Source organism: Egretta garzetta, unplaced genomic scaffold (genome assembly GCF_000687185.1).
Source record: "Egretta garzetta isolate BGI_Z169 unplaced genomic scaffold, ASM68718v1 scaffold55, whole genome shotgun sequence".
NCBI classification, from domain to species: Eukaryota; Metazoa; Chordata; class Aves; order Pelecaniformes; family Ardeidae; genus Egretta; species Egretta garzetta.
In genome coordinates, this window is record NW_009259863.1 from 2,715,929 (window position 1) to 2,729,316 (window position 13,388).

General features: G+C 36.9%; 1 protein-coding gene across 1 annotated transcript in view; it reads left to right on the plus strand.

Annotated features, from left to right (window-relative positions):
* Positions 1-13,388, plus strand: part of EYS (eyes shut homolog) — a 904,272-nt gene that overhangs the window by 253,740 nt on the left and 637,144 nt on the right. Inside the window, exon 13 of the mRNA XM_035895612.1 lies at positions 1,693-1,797. Coding sequence (XP_035751505.1) covers positions 1,693-1,797 — 105 coding nt within the window. The remainder of the gene's footprint in view (positions 1-1,692; positions 1,798-13,388) is intronic.

The following is a 13,388-nucleotide window of genomic DNA, read 5'->3' on the forward strand; positions in this document are numbered from 1 at the left end:
CCAGCTCTTGAAGTACCCAAGGGTGAAGTTCATCAGACCAGCCTATCTGAACACCTAACTCATCTGACAATTCTCCAGCCTGCCTTCTCTATTCAACACTGAAGTTTTGCCCTTTAATCATAGGTATCAATTATGATAATGATCTGCTTGCAGCTGACCTTTTTACTGGCAATTGAAGCAAAAGAAGAACAATTCAACATGATTACCACTATCAGTAGCCATCCTTCTCCATTGAATGGCAAGCCATACCTTTCCTTCATCTTTAATGCTGAAGTACTTACAGAATGATTTCTTGTTACCCTGACCATCCCATGATAGTTACATCTTATTTGGCACCTTTGCTGGTCTGATTTCATGCCTACATATTTATGCTGTACGTCTTAGGTTATTCTTAGTAATCTGACCTACTTTTTGTAATTTAGGCATTTCCATCCTTTGAAAAACATGAAATGCCAAGTTGGTCTCCTAATACCCAGTGTCTTTTGCCCCACAAAAAGACAGTTTGTCCTGGTGTACTTAAAGAAAGCAGTAATTTCCTTATTCATCTTTTTGTTTTAGTTCAGCCTCCTCTCATCAGGTTTCACATCAGAAATTTTTTGCATTCTTTGCAATTTTCTGAATTCCTTCGGGTTTATGTTGTTCACCACCCTCTTTTCTCCCTTCCTATGGGTCTTGATTGATCTCACCCAAGTTCTTCACATTCATTTCTTCATATCTGGAGATTACTCTTACCTTTTACTTAGAATCAAATCCTAGAAAATCTGTTTGTAGTTGACTTTTCCACTATTGCATGAAAAAATTGCCAATAGCACATTCAAAAATTTTTGTATTTTTGAATGATAATTACTTTCCAAAATGGATTCTGGATAGAATACCAATGACCATTTTGCTCACTTACATCAGTGACAGCTACAGTTTTCCTTCTCTGTCACTGGAATAGGTCCTAGTATTCATAGGAGCTCTTAATCTCTACAGTAGTCCCTTGATTTTGAATCAGAAAGATCCCACTATAATTTATACCAGGCTAGAGCTTGCTCTAAATGAATGCAGTACACAATAGAGAGATGAGGGACTGTGGAATTTTTTTGGTATGCCCAATGAGTTAATTGTTTTCATAAGCCACCTATTATATCATCTTCTAAATATTCTCCTCTATACATCTTCTGCATGTTCTCCTGTATTTTTGTTGTTTCATATTTGAATTGGTTTGAATTAATTTGAATAGCAGCTCAATTAAATCTCTTTAAAAGATGAAAAATGACGAAACAGCTGAGTGAATTTGTGGTTTTCTGTTGGGATTTGAGAAGTGGCTCTATTCATCTAAACATGGAAGCAACCTTGAGAAATATTTTCCTTATTATTGTTCCTGAGTTTATTAAATCTCTAAAATAGTTTTAAAATTGTGGCATATAATTCTAGTAATTATGGTGTTGAGATGTAATGCTAGAATACACAAAGAATGTATTTGCAAATGTAGCTCATACTTATTCCTTTAAAATATTTAATTTGTTAACTAACAGCTGTGATCTATGACTATCTCTAGCTTTAAAGCTGTCAAGCAGAAATAAAATAGTGTTTCCAACCTGGAAAAGTGAAATTATGCAGTTGTCACTTGTACTGTGAAGTAGCTTTTCTGCTTTCCCAAACCCAGAATGATTTATAGTTTTAATGTTTCATTTTCTTTTCTGTCAGACAAAAACTGTTCCACAGATATTCATGAATGTTCCTTCAAGCCCTGCAAAAATGGAGGCCATTGCCATGATTTGATCGGTGAATTTTACTGTAGCTGTTTGCCAGGTAAGAAGTCAGGTGATATTTAGGTGAGAAATGTTCTGTGATATTCAAGAAAGAAATATGGTTTTTCATAGGCACACAACTAAGTAGTCATTTATTTTACTTGAAAAGAAAGGACTGAGCAGGTATTCTTCAGGCATACTTTACAATTGCTATGCAGCCAGTGTCAGCAGAATTTGTTTACAAAACATAGCTTGTGTACCAGAAACCCTGCCTTGCAAACTGATGAATGAAGAGTCTTAGAAATCAACCAGCACTGTCAGTGGTATACATCCCAGAATCTTTGAGGAATCCTGCATTTCTAAATCTTTGCAAAAGTTGATTTTCTTCCTTCCATGAATGTAGAATGATTTTGTTTTCCTCTTTTCTACTAGCAAAAGTTATATTTTACATTTCTTATTTTACACTGAAGAAAAAAAGGGGGAGAATTTATACAGTAGTTGTCATAAGGGTTGCTTGCAGTGATGAGAGAAGTGATTAATATCTGAATCAATAATATCAGACTAACTTTTCTGTTTTCATATGGCATATATGATTTTTATATGATATGAATGTATATGCTTCAGCGTGGCTTTTTCTCTATAGAGTCAGATTGGTGCTATGGGCCAGCTTCTATACATTGGAATGTAATATCTTTTAATATAACCAGCTAATTTAAAAATATGATACTTGTATAGTATAACTAATTGTTGATTTTTGTTTTCCTGCTATCTTTATTGTGGGTCAGCTAGTCATCATCTGATTGGAAAGTAGCAGGTAAACCATGAAATGATAGTACTTTTTCAGCGGCAGTTTTTTCATGCTCTTAGGTCACTTACATTGCATTAAACCTTGTTCCATCACGTCAAGTTAGCAATACAGCAGTAGATTAAGCTTATGTTTGGACAGAAATATTTGCTTATAATGGATGGGAAAAAGAAGCATTTAAAATTATTGTGTACCTATAAGGATTCTATATGTTTTTATATAAAAGATTATATAAATACCCCTGGTGGTACTTAAAAGACAAGCAGATGAGGCACTTAGGGACATGGTTTAGTGGTGGGATGGTAGGGTTAGGTTAACAGCTGGATTTGATGATCTTAAAAGTCTTTACCAACCTAAATGACTCTATGGTTCTATGATTTAAAAATCTATACAAGCTATTTAATGTATAAATAGCTTGAAATTTATTGAAGTGTGAAACATAAAATCAGCATTCACAGCTATCACTGCCACTAAATCATGGTGTATGTGCTTAAAAATAACTGGAATATATGCATAAATACATATGAGTATTAGTATATAGAGAAATGTATGCATGTGTGTATTATATATGTATATACATATACATACAATCTCTTTAAGACCTGTCTCCTGATAGACTTTCAGGATGCAGAATATCTAAGTTTTGTCTTTTTTATTGTTGTTATTATTATTAATTGCCATAGCTAATTTGTTAAGACTGGATTCTTATATGTTGATGTAATAGGTTAGTTTTACTTTTTAAACTACAAAGCCTATGACTGTAGGGGGATGCTGGAAACTTATGACTCTAGCAACAGAAGGAATATTATTTCTTTGACTGCATACCTGCAGTTACTGAACAGGCACAGTGCCCTGAGAATAGGTAAGGACAAATATCTATCAGAGAAGGCACTGAGGCCAGTGGAACCTGAACCAACTGCCTGCACCAAGCACAAGTGGTGGGTAATAGAAGGGGTTTCCTTCTGCAGGGGATGAAGGAATGCATCCGCTTACCTGTCTTACTTTCTTGGAGGACTTCCTCCTTGTTAGGGGCTTGGATCTCAGATCCTTTGGAGAGACTGCTGGTGTTCATCTTGCCCTCAGACCTCTACCTCTGATTTCCCACCCAAATGAGAATCAACAATGCTACCAAGGTGGTCCTGGAACAAATTGCAGAGTGATTACAGAGCACTAGGAAAAGTGAAGAAGGGCCTGGGGGACCATGTGGTGTTTTCCTCAGTATTTTCAGAGAAAGTCAAAGACTTAGGTAGGTTTGGGCATTTCATGTGCGTGAATGTTTGGCTGCCTGGCTGGTATTGCAGACAGACCTTTAGCTTTTAGTACCCTTTTTGAAGAACTACTGGTAAGAGATGTGGCTGACAAAGTGGAATAAGAGCATTTTTGGCAACAGGCTTCCTACGCTGATGAGATGGCTTTAAACTGGATACACAACAGGAGGATTTTCTTAACAGGAAGAGAAGTGTCCTGGTTTCAGCTGGGATAGAGTTAATTTTCTTCCTAGTAGCTGGCATAGTGCTGTGTTTTGAATTTATTATGTGAAGAATGTTGATAACACACTGATATTTTAGTTGTTGCTGAGCAGTGCTTACACCAGTCAAGAACTTTTTCAGCTTCCCTGCTCTGTCAGGTTCACAAGAAGCTGGGAAGGGGCACAACCAGACAGCTGACCCCAAACTGGCCAAAGGGCTATTCCATACCAGTGTATAAATTGGGGAGAGTTGGCTGGGGGACAGCAATCGCTGCTTGGGGACAGGCTGGGCATCAGTCAGCCAGTGGTGAGCAATCGCATTGTGCATCACTTGCTTTGTATATTCTTTTATCATCATCATCATCATTATTATTGTTATTATTATCCTCTGCTGTTTTATTAAACTGTCTTTATCTCCACCCACGGATTTCCAATTCTCTCCCCAATCTCACCGGGGCAGGGTGGGGGGAGCGTGAGCAAGCGGCTGTGTGGTGATAGTTGCCAGCTGGGGTTAAACTACAACATGAAGGCAAAGAGAAAGTGTCTAGCAGACAAAATAGTGGGGGAGGCTCTCACACTTGTGAAAGCAGCATGACTGTGGGCATCCTTCTTCAGTACATATGCAGAAATGCATGCAGCATGTGATGCAAACAAGAGGAACTAGAAGTGTGTGTGCAGTTGCACAGCAATGATCTCATGGGATTTAGAGAGGGATAGGCAACACAGTGCTGTAGTGGAAGAATACCGGGTCTTTAAGAAAGATGAACTGAGAAGGTGAGAAGGAGGGGTTTCATGCTATGCAAAGGATAGCCTCAGATATACTGAGTTTTGCTTTGGAATAAATGGGCCAATCAAGAGGTTATGGGTAAGGATTAGTGGGCAAACCCAAAAAGCTGCCACAGACCACCTGATCAAGAAGAGGAAATAAATTAAGCCTTCTTTAAACATCTTGAAGAAGTCTCACCATCATAGGCCCTCATACTCAACTTCAGTGACCACAGCCTTTGCTGGTTGTTTAATAGGACTGGACACAAGCAACCCAGGAGACATCTGCAGTGTTGAGAAACAATTTTGGTACAGGTGATCAACCAGATGATAGGGGAAATTTTCCGCTGGACTTGTTGCTTACAAACAAGGAAAAACTGGTGAGGGATGTAAAGCAGCCTTGCCCCCAGTGACGGAGTTAAAAACCTTGTGAGAAGACAAAAGCAGAAGAATCACAGCCTTGAATTTAAGGAGAGCTCATTTTATTTGAGCAATCTGCTTGACTGGATCCCTACCCTCAGAGAGCAAAGGACCCCAGGAAAACCTCAAACACAGTAAGGGTCCTTTCCAACGTGCAGAAGCTGAGCAGGTGGGGCAGAAGGATGAAGAAAACATGGGCCCATTGATGAATGATGCGCATGTAGTGTCAAAGGGTATGGAAAAGAGAGAGGTCATTAATGGCTTCCCTGCTTCTGATTACTGATAAATTCACCCTCAGGTGACTCCCAGATTGCTCTGCCTAGAGACATAACCTGTGGAAGTAAAGCATTACGCGTGGCAGAGGAAAATAATTAGGAAGGACTGAAGCAAATTAGGCATATGTAAGTTTGTGGGACCTGATGAGATGCATCCATAGGTGCTGAGGGATCTTGGCTGGCATCGTTGTGAGACTGCTGTCTATTATCTTTGAATAGTCATACTGATTAGGGGAGGCTTCTGATGACTGGAGAAAGGCAAAGGCAAACCCATCTTAATGAGGAGGATTCAGATAACTACAGGAAAATCAGCCTAACCTGAATCCCTGAGATTATAGAACAAATGTTCCTGGAAGATGTGTGCAAGAACATGAAAGACAGGTGGAAACAGTCATGATGGATTTACCAAGAGTGAATTGTGCCTAAACAGGCTGGTAGCCATCTATCATGAAACAGATAGCTCTGTGGCTAAATTGAGAGTAGTGATGCAATTGACTTTAGCAAGGCTTTTCACATGACCTTCCTGCATGATGCTGTTGTCAAAATGAGGTATACAGGCTGGAAAAGTAGAAAGCAAGATGGGCTGAAAATTGGCTGGACCACCATAGTTAAAGGATTTGTGGTAAGCAGCACAGAGCCTAGCTGGCAGTTGGTAACTAGTGACACTCATCATTATTTGATACTGGAATCAAATCTGTCTAGTGTTTTTATTAGTGACCTGGACAATGGGTTACATTCCAAGGAAATTCAGAGGTAGCAAAGCATCCTGGGCTGCATTAGGAAGAGTGTAGCTAGCAAGTCTGGAGATTATTATTTTTCTACTCATGACTTGTGAAACTGCATCTGAAGGACTGTGCCTAAGTTTTGCATTCTCCACCAGAAGAAGGACATTGCCATACTGGAGCAAGTCCAGCAAAGGGCCATGAAGATGGCCAGAGGCCTGGAGAACCTGTTGTACAAAGAGAGGCTGAGGTAATTGGACTTGTTCAGCCTGAAGAAAAGGCTAAGAGAAGATTTTATTGGGGTTTACAACTACCTCATGGGAGGATACAGACAAGACAGAACAAGGCTTTTCTCAGAGGTGAAAATTGTGGCAGGGGAAGAGGCAATGGACGCAAGTTGGAATGCAGGAGAATTCTGATTACATGTTGCGGGGGATAACACTATGAAGGTGGTTAACAACTGGAACAAGTTGTCTGGAAAGCTCGTAGAATCCCTGTTCTTGGAGACATATTCAGATCTTGACAGGACAGTTCCCTGAACTACCTGACATAGCTGGTCTTGCTCTCAGTGAAGATTAAACTAGAAGGCCTCAAGAAGTCATTTCCAACAAATTTTCTTGTGGTTCCATTACTAAATAAGGAATCTTTGCCCAATTTTATGTATATTTCACAAATGTAATACTTAAAGTTGAATTTGAATTGAACTACCTGTGCCTACATACACAATCTTTAAGACTGCAAGCATTTCAGCTATGCCTAAAAGTTTACCATAATCTTCATTACGGTGTCACCTTTTATCAATCAACTTTGTAGCTGAAAAATGTGTTTGTTTATATGCAATGCTTTTCCAAAGCCAGGATTTGTATGAATATTTAAAAACTTCTCAAATACCATTTTTTCCCATGTGTTAATTTAGTCTCCCACTAGGAAATGGCTTCATATCTATACAGAATTTTAACAAGGGGAAAAAAGTGAAAAACAAGCACTATAGCGGTGTAGTAAAAAGTTTATTACAACAGTAGCCTGTCATCTGGAAAACTTGCCTTGAAATGGTAACGTAGAGAAGCACAGTTTGAGGAAGAAGTGAGGAGGCACTTTTTAAAGCTTATAACTTCTCCCTGGGCAATCTGATATTAAAGGAAATACTAATCTAGAAGATGCTGGATTTGTAGAATGTATTCAGAAAGAAAACAAAAGTGGTCAATGGAATAGAGCTACTGCCCTGTTACAAAAGAAGGACCCTTTAAATTTGTAGAAGAAAAGAAAAAAAAACTGAAAGCAGAACTGTTGTTCACTGAAGCCTGTTCACAAGAAGCAAAAAGGCACTTGAAGAACCTAATGGGATTTTGGACTAAAACACATACAAGAACTTTTAACAGATGACATTACATTTCTTAATTTGTTACCACAGAATGTGATGTAGCTGGAGAATTCATTTAGAAAATTTGGTAAGGGATTAGAAAAATTCACAACCAAAAGGGCTGTGGATACTGTCGGATCCTCTGACTTCTATAATCCACCTGAATGCTTGGAGGTTTCAAAGGGAACAGACTGGTGGAAGCAGCTAAGCTAATATGCTCTCCCTGAACAGCTTCTCTTTTTCTGCTCTCAGACAATTCTAGGCTAGATGCACAATTGCACTGACCACACAGGGTGTTTCTTAGGTTCTTCCAGGACATTCTCATGTTTTTGTCTTTTACAGAGCCTTACATCTACTACACAGCTTCTTTCCCATCCCCATTCATGCCTCAGTGATGCATTATCCCTGCTACACCTAAATGAATACATAAATATTTGTTTTTTCAGTGGGATTAGTGGATGATTAGCATGATTGCTGAAGTAGACTGATTTTGAAGCAGAAAATCCTGTCAACTGAGATGCTTGGAATGATGAATTCAACCTAGAATCAATTTTTGTTCAACTTAATACACTGAATCAAAGGTGCAGTACTTCTGATTAAGAGTAAACTCACATACAGAAAAATTGTAAATCAAATTCTTCCTTTTGGGGAGGTTCACTGTTATTAAAGTTTACTGTACCATGAAATAAGACTGTACTTTCTTTGAAACATTTCTAGCAACCCTTATTATGAAGTAGAAGCTTATACATGAAAGTTTTCACTCCAGGAAGAGGCCTTAGGAGAAAGCGCTGCATGCTGTGACTCAAAAAATTAAGTGAATCATCAAGATTACAGATGGGAAATGTTTAGGAAATCATTCAGTCCTTCACGCTGCTACTGCACAATCACTTTTAACACAGAATTTGTAATGATTATTTTTTGCTTTGATTTCAAACTTGCCTGATAAGAAAGTCTAGCGTTTTTTACATGAAGCTGTTGCTCAGCTTACCAAAAAGATTACCTGATGTATAGTTTAAGATTCCTATTTACCAGTTTCTTGCTCCAAGTTGCAATTCATTTATACAATTTGTAAGTCACACGTTTTTGTTATACCTCTAACATCCTAACTTATACTGGGATAGTGTTCTTTCTAAACAAGTCCATCTAATCATGTGTAGAAATGCTATTTGGCAGTCTACCAATTACAGAAGATGCTTTGAGTATTCATATAGCAAAAGACTACAGTGTACCCAATATTTTAGGGAAATAGAGGTTGATACATTCACATCATCTTAGCTCTTTTGCAAAGTCTTTATACTGAAACTTCTGTAGTCAGTCACATCCATGAGATATCAATTCTGACTCTTCCTCCAGGAAGAGGGCTGAGGTCCACGATAGTCAGAGCCGTTGGAGAAGCAGAGCTTATGCAGATGGCTCCCCAGGACCTGCCACACACCTGACTCTTGCAAAAGCAGTACCTGGAAACAATGAGTGACAGGCAACGCCATTCGGGGTCCCTCCCAGGAGTTCCTCCTTACATTTATAGCTGATGCATATGCTAGCATTAATTTTTCTCTGATATTTGTGAAATGTTAAATATATTTTTTGTAAGTCTAGTAATTTGTCTGTGTTTTTGAGAATCTTGTTATATTTAGATGTTTTTCTAACAGCGAGCTTCCTGACAATGTCCAGCCATTTGCTATCATAGAAGGTCTGATTGTTCATTTCATTTTTTTGTGGAAGCCTTTACAAAATTAGTTAAAGGCTTCAATTGTTTATTACATTATGTGTAATATTTTAGTCATAAAAGGCCTAGCAGAAGAAGATGACAATTCTAAAATTGGCACAACTTATGGGAGCCCTCTTTCATAAAGAAAATAATTGAGAAGTATTCTGAAGTATTTTCAAAATAAGGAAGTAGAAAAAATAATCTTCCTAGGCTGTTCTTTGCTTTTTCACTTTGCAGTGTAATGATTAACCTGTTCTTCCTCTCTTCTCCCCACTAACATTTACACCAAGCTATTTAAGCCTGGTACAGGAAAGGGTGTCACTTAGTTTAGCTTCCTAAGATCTATGAAATAACATATTGAATAAATCACTAACAGTTGGACTTGATGATCTTAAAGGTCTTTTCCAACCTAAACGATTCTATGATTCTATGATTATGTCTTCATGAAACTCACGCATTACTATAGGAGGGTAGTTTACTAGAATGATGTGTATGTATCAGCAAAAACATCAGACAAATTTAAGTATGGTAATACAACAGAAGAATGCTGATCATTCCTAGCCTCAACCTAAGAGAACAATAGAGGGAAGACGATAACAAGGCTAAGCAAAAAATACCCCATTTGGGACATAGGACACATAGAAAGCAAATGTGTAACCCATCCTTTCTGCACATAACATCACCCATACCATCCAGCAGGCTTGCAGCCTGAAAATGTGAAAACAGTTGTCTACCTTTACCTTCAGTATTTTATCCCCTTTTCTCTGTCACTGTTTTGTTAAGGAAAACAAACAAACAAACAAAAAAACCCAAACCCACTATTATTCATTATTTGGAATTGAGAAAGATATAATTAAAGAGTCCCTGACCTGCTCATCATCAGAACAGAAGGACTTGAAAAGAAAGACTAAAAACCCAGAGTGATTCAAAAAAAGCTAGATATCCTTGATGGACATATTAATTACAGTTAGATTTCTGATGCATAACAAAAATTAGTAACCCACAATAAATTTATAATAATCCTGCAAAAGAAGAAAAAGAGTTTATTTGTTGATTTTGCTGCTTAATTTAAATGCTACATTTATGTAGTAGTAATAAATAAATGTGTCCAAAATTTTGTTTACATCTAGATAGTGCCATCAGGGCTATTTGTAAGCAATCTGCAAGATGGATGATGATGTATTCATTGTCTCTTCTGACTCTCATGTGTATGTATGCATAGCTATAGATATGCACACCAATCTATATGCATTTATCTATGTGCACATGTGAAGAACCTCTTCATGCATGCTTTCAGAATATTTTCTTATCAAAGTAGATTATCCTGATATTTATTATATTTGCTAAATAACTCTATTGTTCGTAAACTTAATGGAGGGCATACTTTAAGAAGCAATACAGTTCTTTAAAGACAGTTCTAGGAGTTGAGTAACAGGTTGTACATTTGCTAATGCCATATAGATAGGCTGAACAAACTTTTTTCAATGCAGGCTGTACTTTTCTTTTTTAAGAACACACATAAATTTATATGAATTAGTTCTGCCAAATGCTTCAGTTTTTCTTATGTATATATTTAGTTCAGTCATTCAGTTGTAGGCAATTGCAGTGACACTGCTGCTTGTTGCTTACAAAATAAAAAGCTATAAATGTCAAGGCAGCAGAAAGACATCAGTTTGTCTGTTTTATCTTTTCGATGTCAGAAGAACTGTCACAATTTTGTAGCGCAACATTATTCTGCTTTTAAGAAAACTTTTAGAAATTGGTTAGTTAAAATACTTATGTATGGTATATGTAATGTATGTAAATCAAATTTCAAGATATACATACCTGTCCCTTTAATTATTTTCACTAGAAGAACAAGATGGAAGTGCAGTGAAGTTTTAAGTTTCCACACTTGTAATTGTCATACTTCTGTTTTAAGTTCCCATACATGTTTTTATTTGTAATACAAACATAAATATACACATTCCATGTAAAGGAAAATCTTGCACTTTGACATTTATGCGAATGAAAATACTGGTAAAAAAGAACACAGTAGGTCATTCCTACAGTGGTCATATAATGGCACAGACAGTGTGTATTCACAGTGTGTGTTATGATGTAATACATAACTGTGTATTATGTAATAGATTGGCAACCGTACCTTCTGTTTGTTTATATAGTTCCCAGAAGCACAGTAAAATTTTAATTTTTAAACTTAATCTTTATTATCTGTTAAAAAGTGGACATAAATGTATAAGAGCAATCAAAGCTCTGCAATTTCTACTTATGCGGGATTTCATTATATTATTCTTACACAAATAAGCATTTAGTGAGTTTTTGCACTCAAAGACTGAAATATGTATGATTTTTGTAAATTAAAAAAGGAGAAACAATATATGATGACTAAATATATTTCTTGAAATAGAAATACCTTTTAGTTACAGACAATTTTTACAAAAGATAAGAAGTAAATGGGGAAGGAAGAAGAAAATTCACATGATGGCATTGAAAACCATTCAATATACACCAGCACTACTATGCAGCATAAAGAAGCATACCACCAAGTGTATGAGAAGGAAAAATATGGAATCCAAAAGCACTGTGAAAATAGGAAACAAGAAGCTAAGAAAGGGCAAATGAGAAGAGCAAAATACTTTGCAAAGTTCATTAAAAATCTCTTGCAAGGGTTTGATGTTAAGGGAGGCTGTGATGAAGAGAAAGTAAACTTACAATTGAGAGCACATGGCAAATTTCTCTCTTGTGGAAGGATCAGAACTTATTAGGTGTAATAGCTTTACTAAGTTACTTTCTCTTTTACAGTTCCATTTTTTTTCCCATGTTCCTATCTTTATCAGTATAGTGCTTCCTGCCAGTAGTAAGTGAAATTTTCCTGCAATAGAACAAGAAAAAGTTACTGGCTGTATCCCTTTTTTCCAAAAATGTACTGTCATTGATGAGGCTAAAAATAGAGAAAAAAAATTCTATCGATTAACAGCCCATTCATGATGCCAATTCAATCCTCCGACCAGAACAGATTACTTAAAACTTTGACAGTTTTCTAACAGAAACAACACTATTTATTTCAAAGTGGATAATAAGACATTGAGTTACTGTTAACAAAAGAAGACACAAAACAGTGATGTCTTGAGAAATACTGTAATAACCCATTACACACCCCCCAGGTGAAGAAGTATCTCTATGACAGCTTTTAGCTTGAGTCTATTCATTTCTAAAACTACTTTAACAGCAGTAATAGAATGGAATGGAATCATCTGTTCTCTCAATATTAAACAGTTATTTTTAAGGCTTATTAAAACCACCATAGCTGTATTTCACAATTCACCAAAGTTATACTCTTCTATAAAGTATTTAACTCCCCAATTGTTGACTAATTTTTCATTTGCTGCTTCTTATATCTGGCATCTCTGCATTTTTCTTTTTGTCTGATACATTAATGGAATATGTTACCATATTTAAGTGCCTCTTGCAGATAATATGAGCCCATTCACATATAGTAAGAAATTAATAAGATCACCACAAACAAACAAAAAAATGCCTAAGGTTTATTAATTTATTACTGAGGTGTAGCAGCTCCAGATTTCTGCCCCACAGTTTTTTCCAGTATGTACCCTAAAAATGGGATCTCTCACATTCTTCAGTACATATGATCCTTTTGTCAATGACACGCACAAATGTCATTGTTATAACTATACCTTTATGTAGAAAATAGATACCTTTCATTGCCTATAGGAAAGATGGGGACAGACATTTTAGCAGGGCCTGTTGCAATAAGACAAGGGGTAATGGTTTTGAACTGAAAGAGGGTAGATTTAGACTAGATATAAGGAAGAATATTTTTACGATGAGGGTGGTGAAACTGGAACAGGCTTGCCCAGAGAGGTGGTGACTGCCTGAAAGTGTTCAGGTCAGGTTGGATGGGGCTCTAAGCAACCTGATCGAGTTGAAGATGTCCCTGCTCATTGCAGGGGGGTTGGACTAGATGACCTCTAAGGGTTCATTCTAGCCCAAACTATTCTATGATTCTAATAATGAGTAATTCCTCATTTCCGTTCTACACTGTCAGACATAAGTGGCCAGAAGGTGGCAGGCATGATCAGAGACATTATTACCGGTATTTTTATATTAC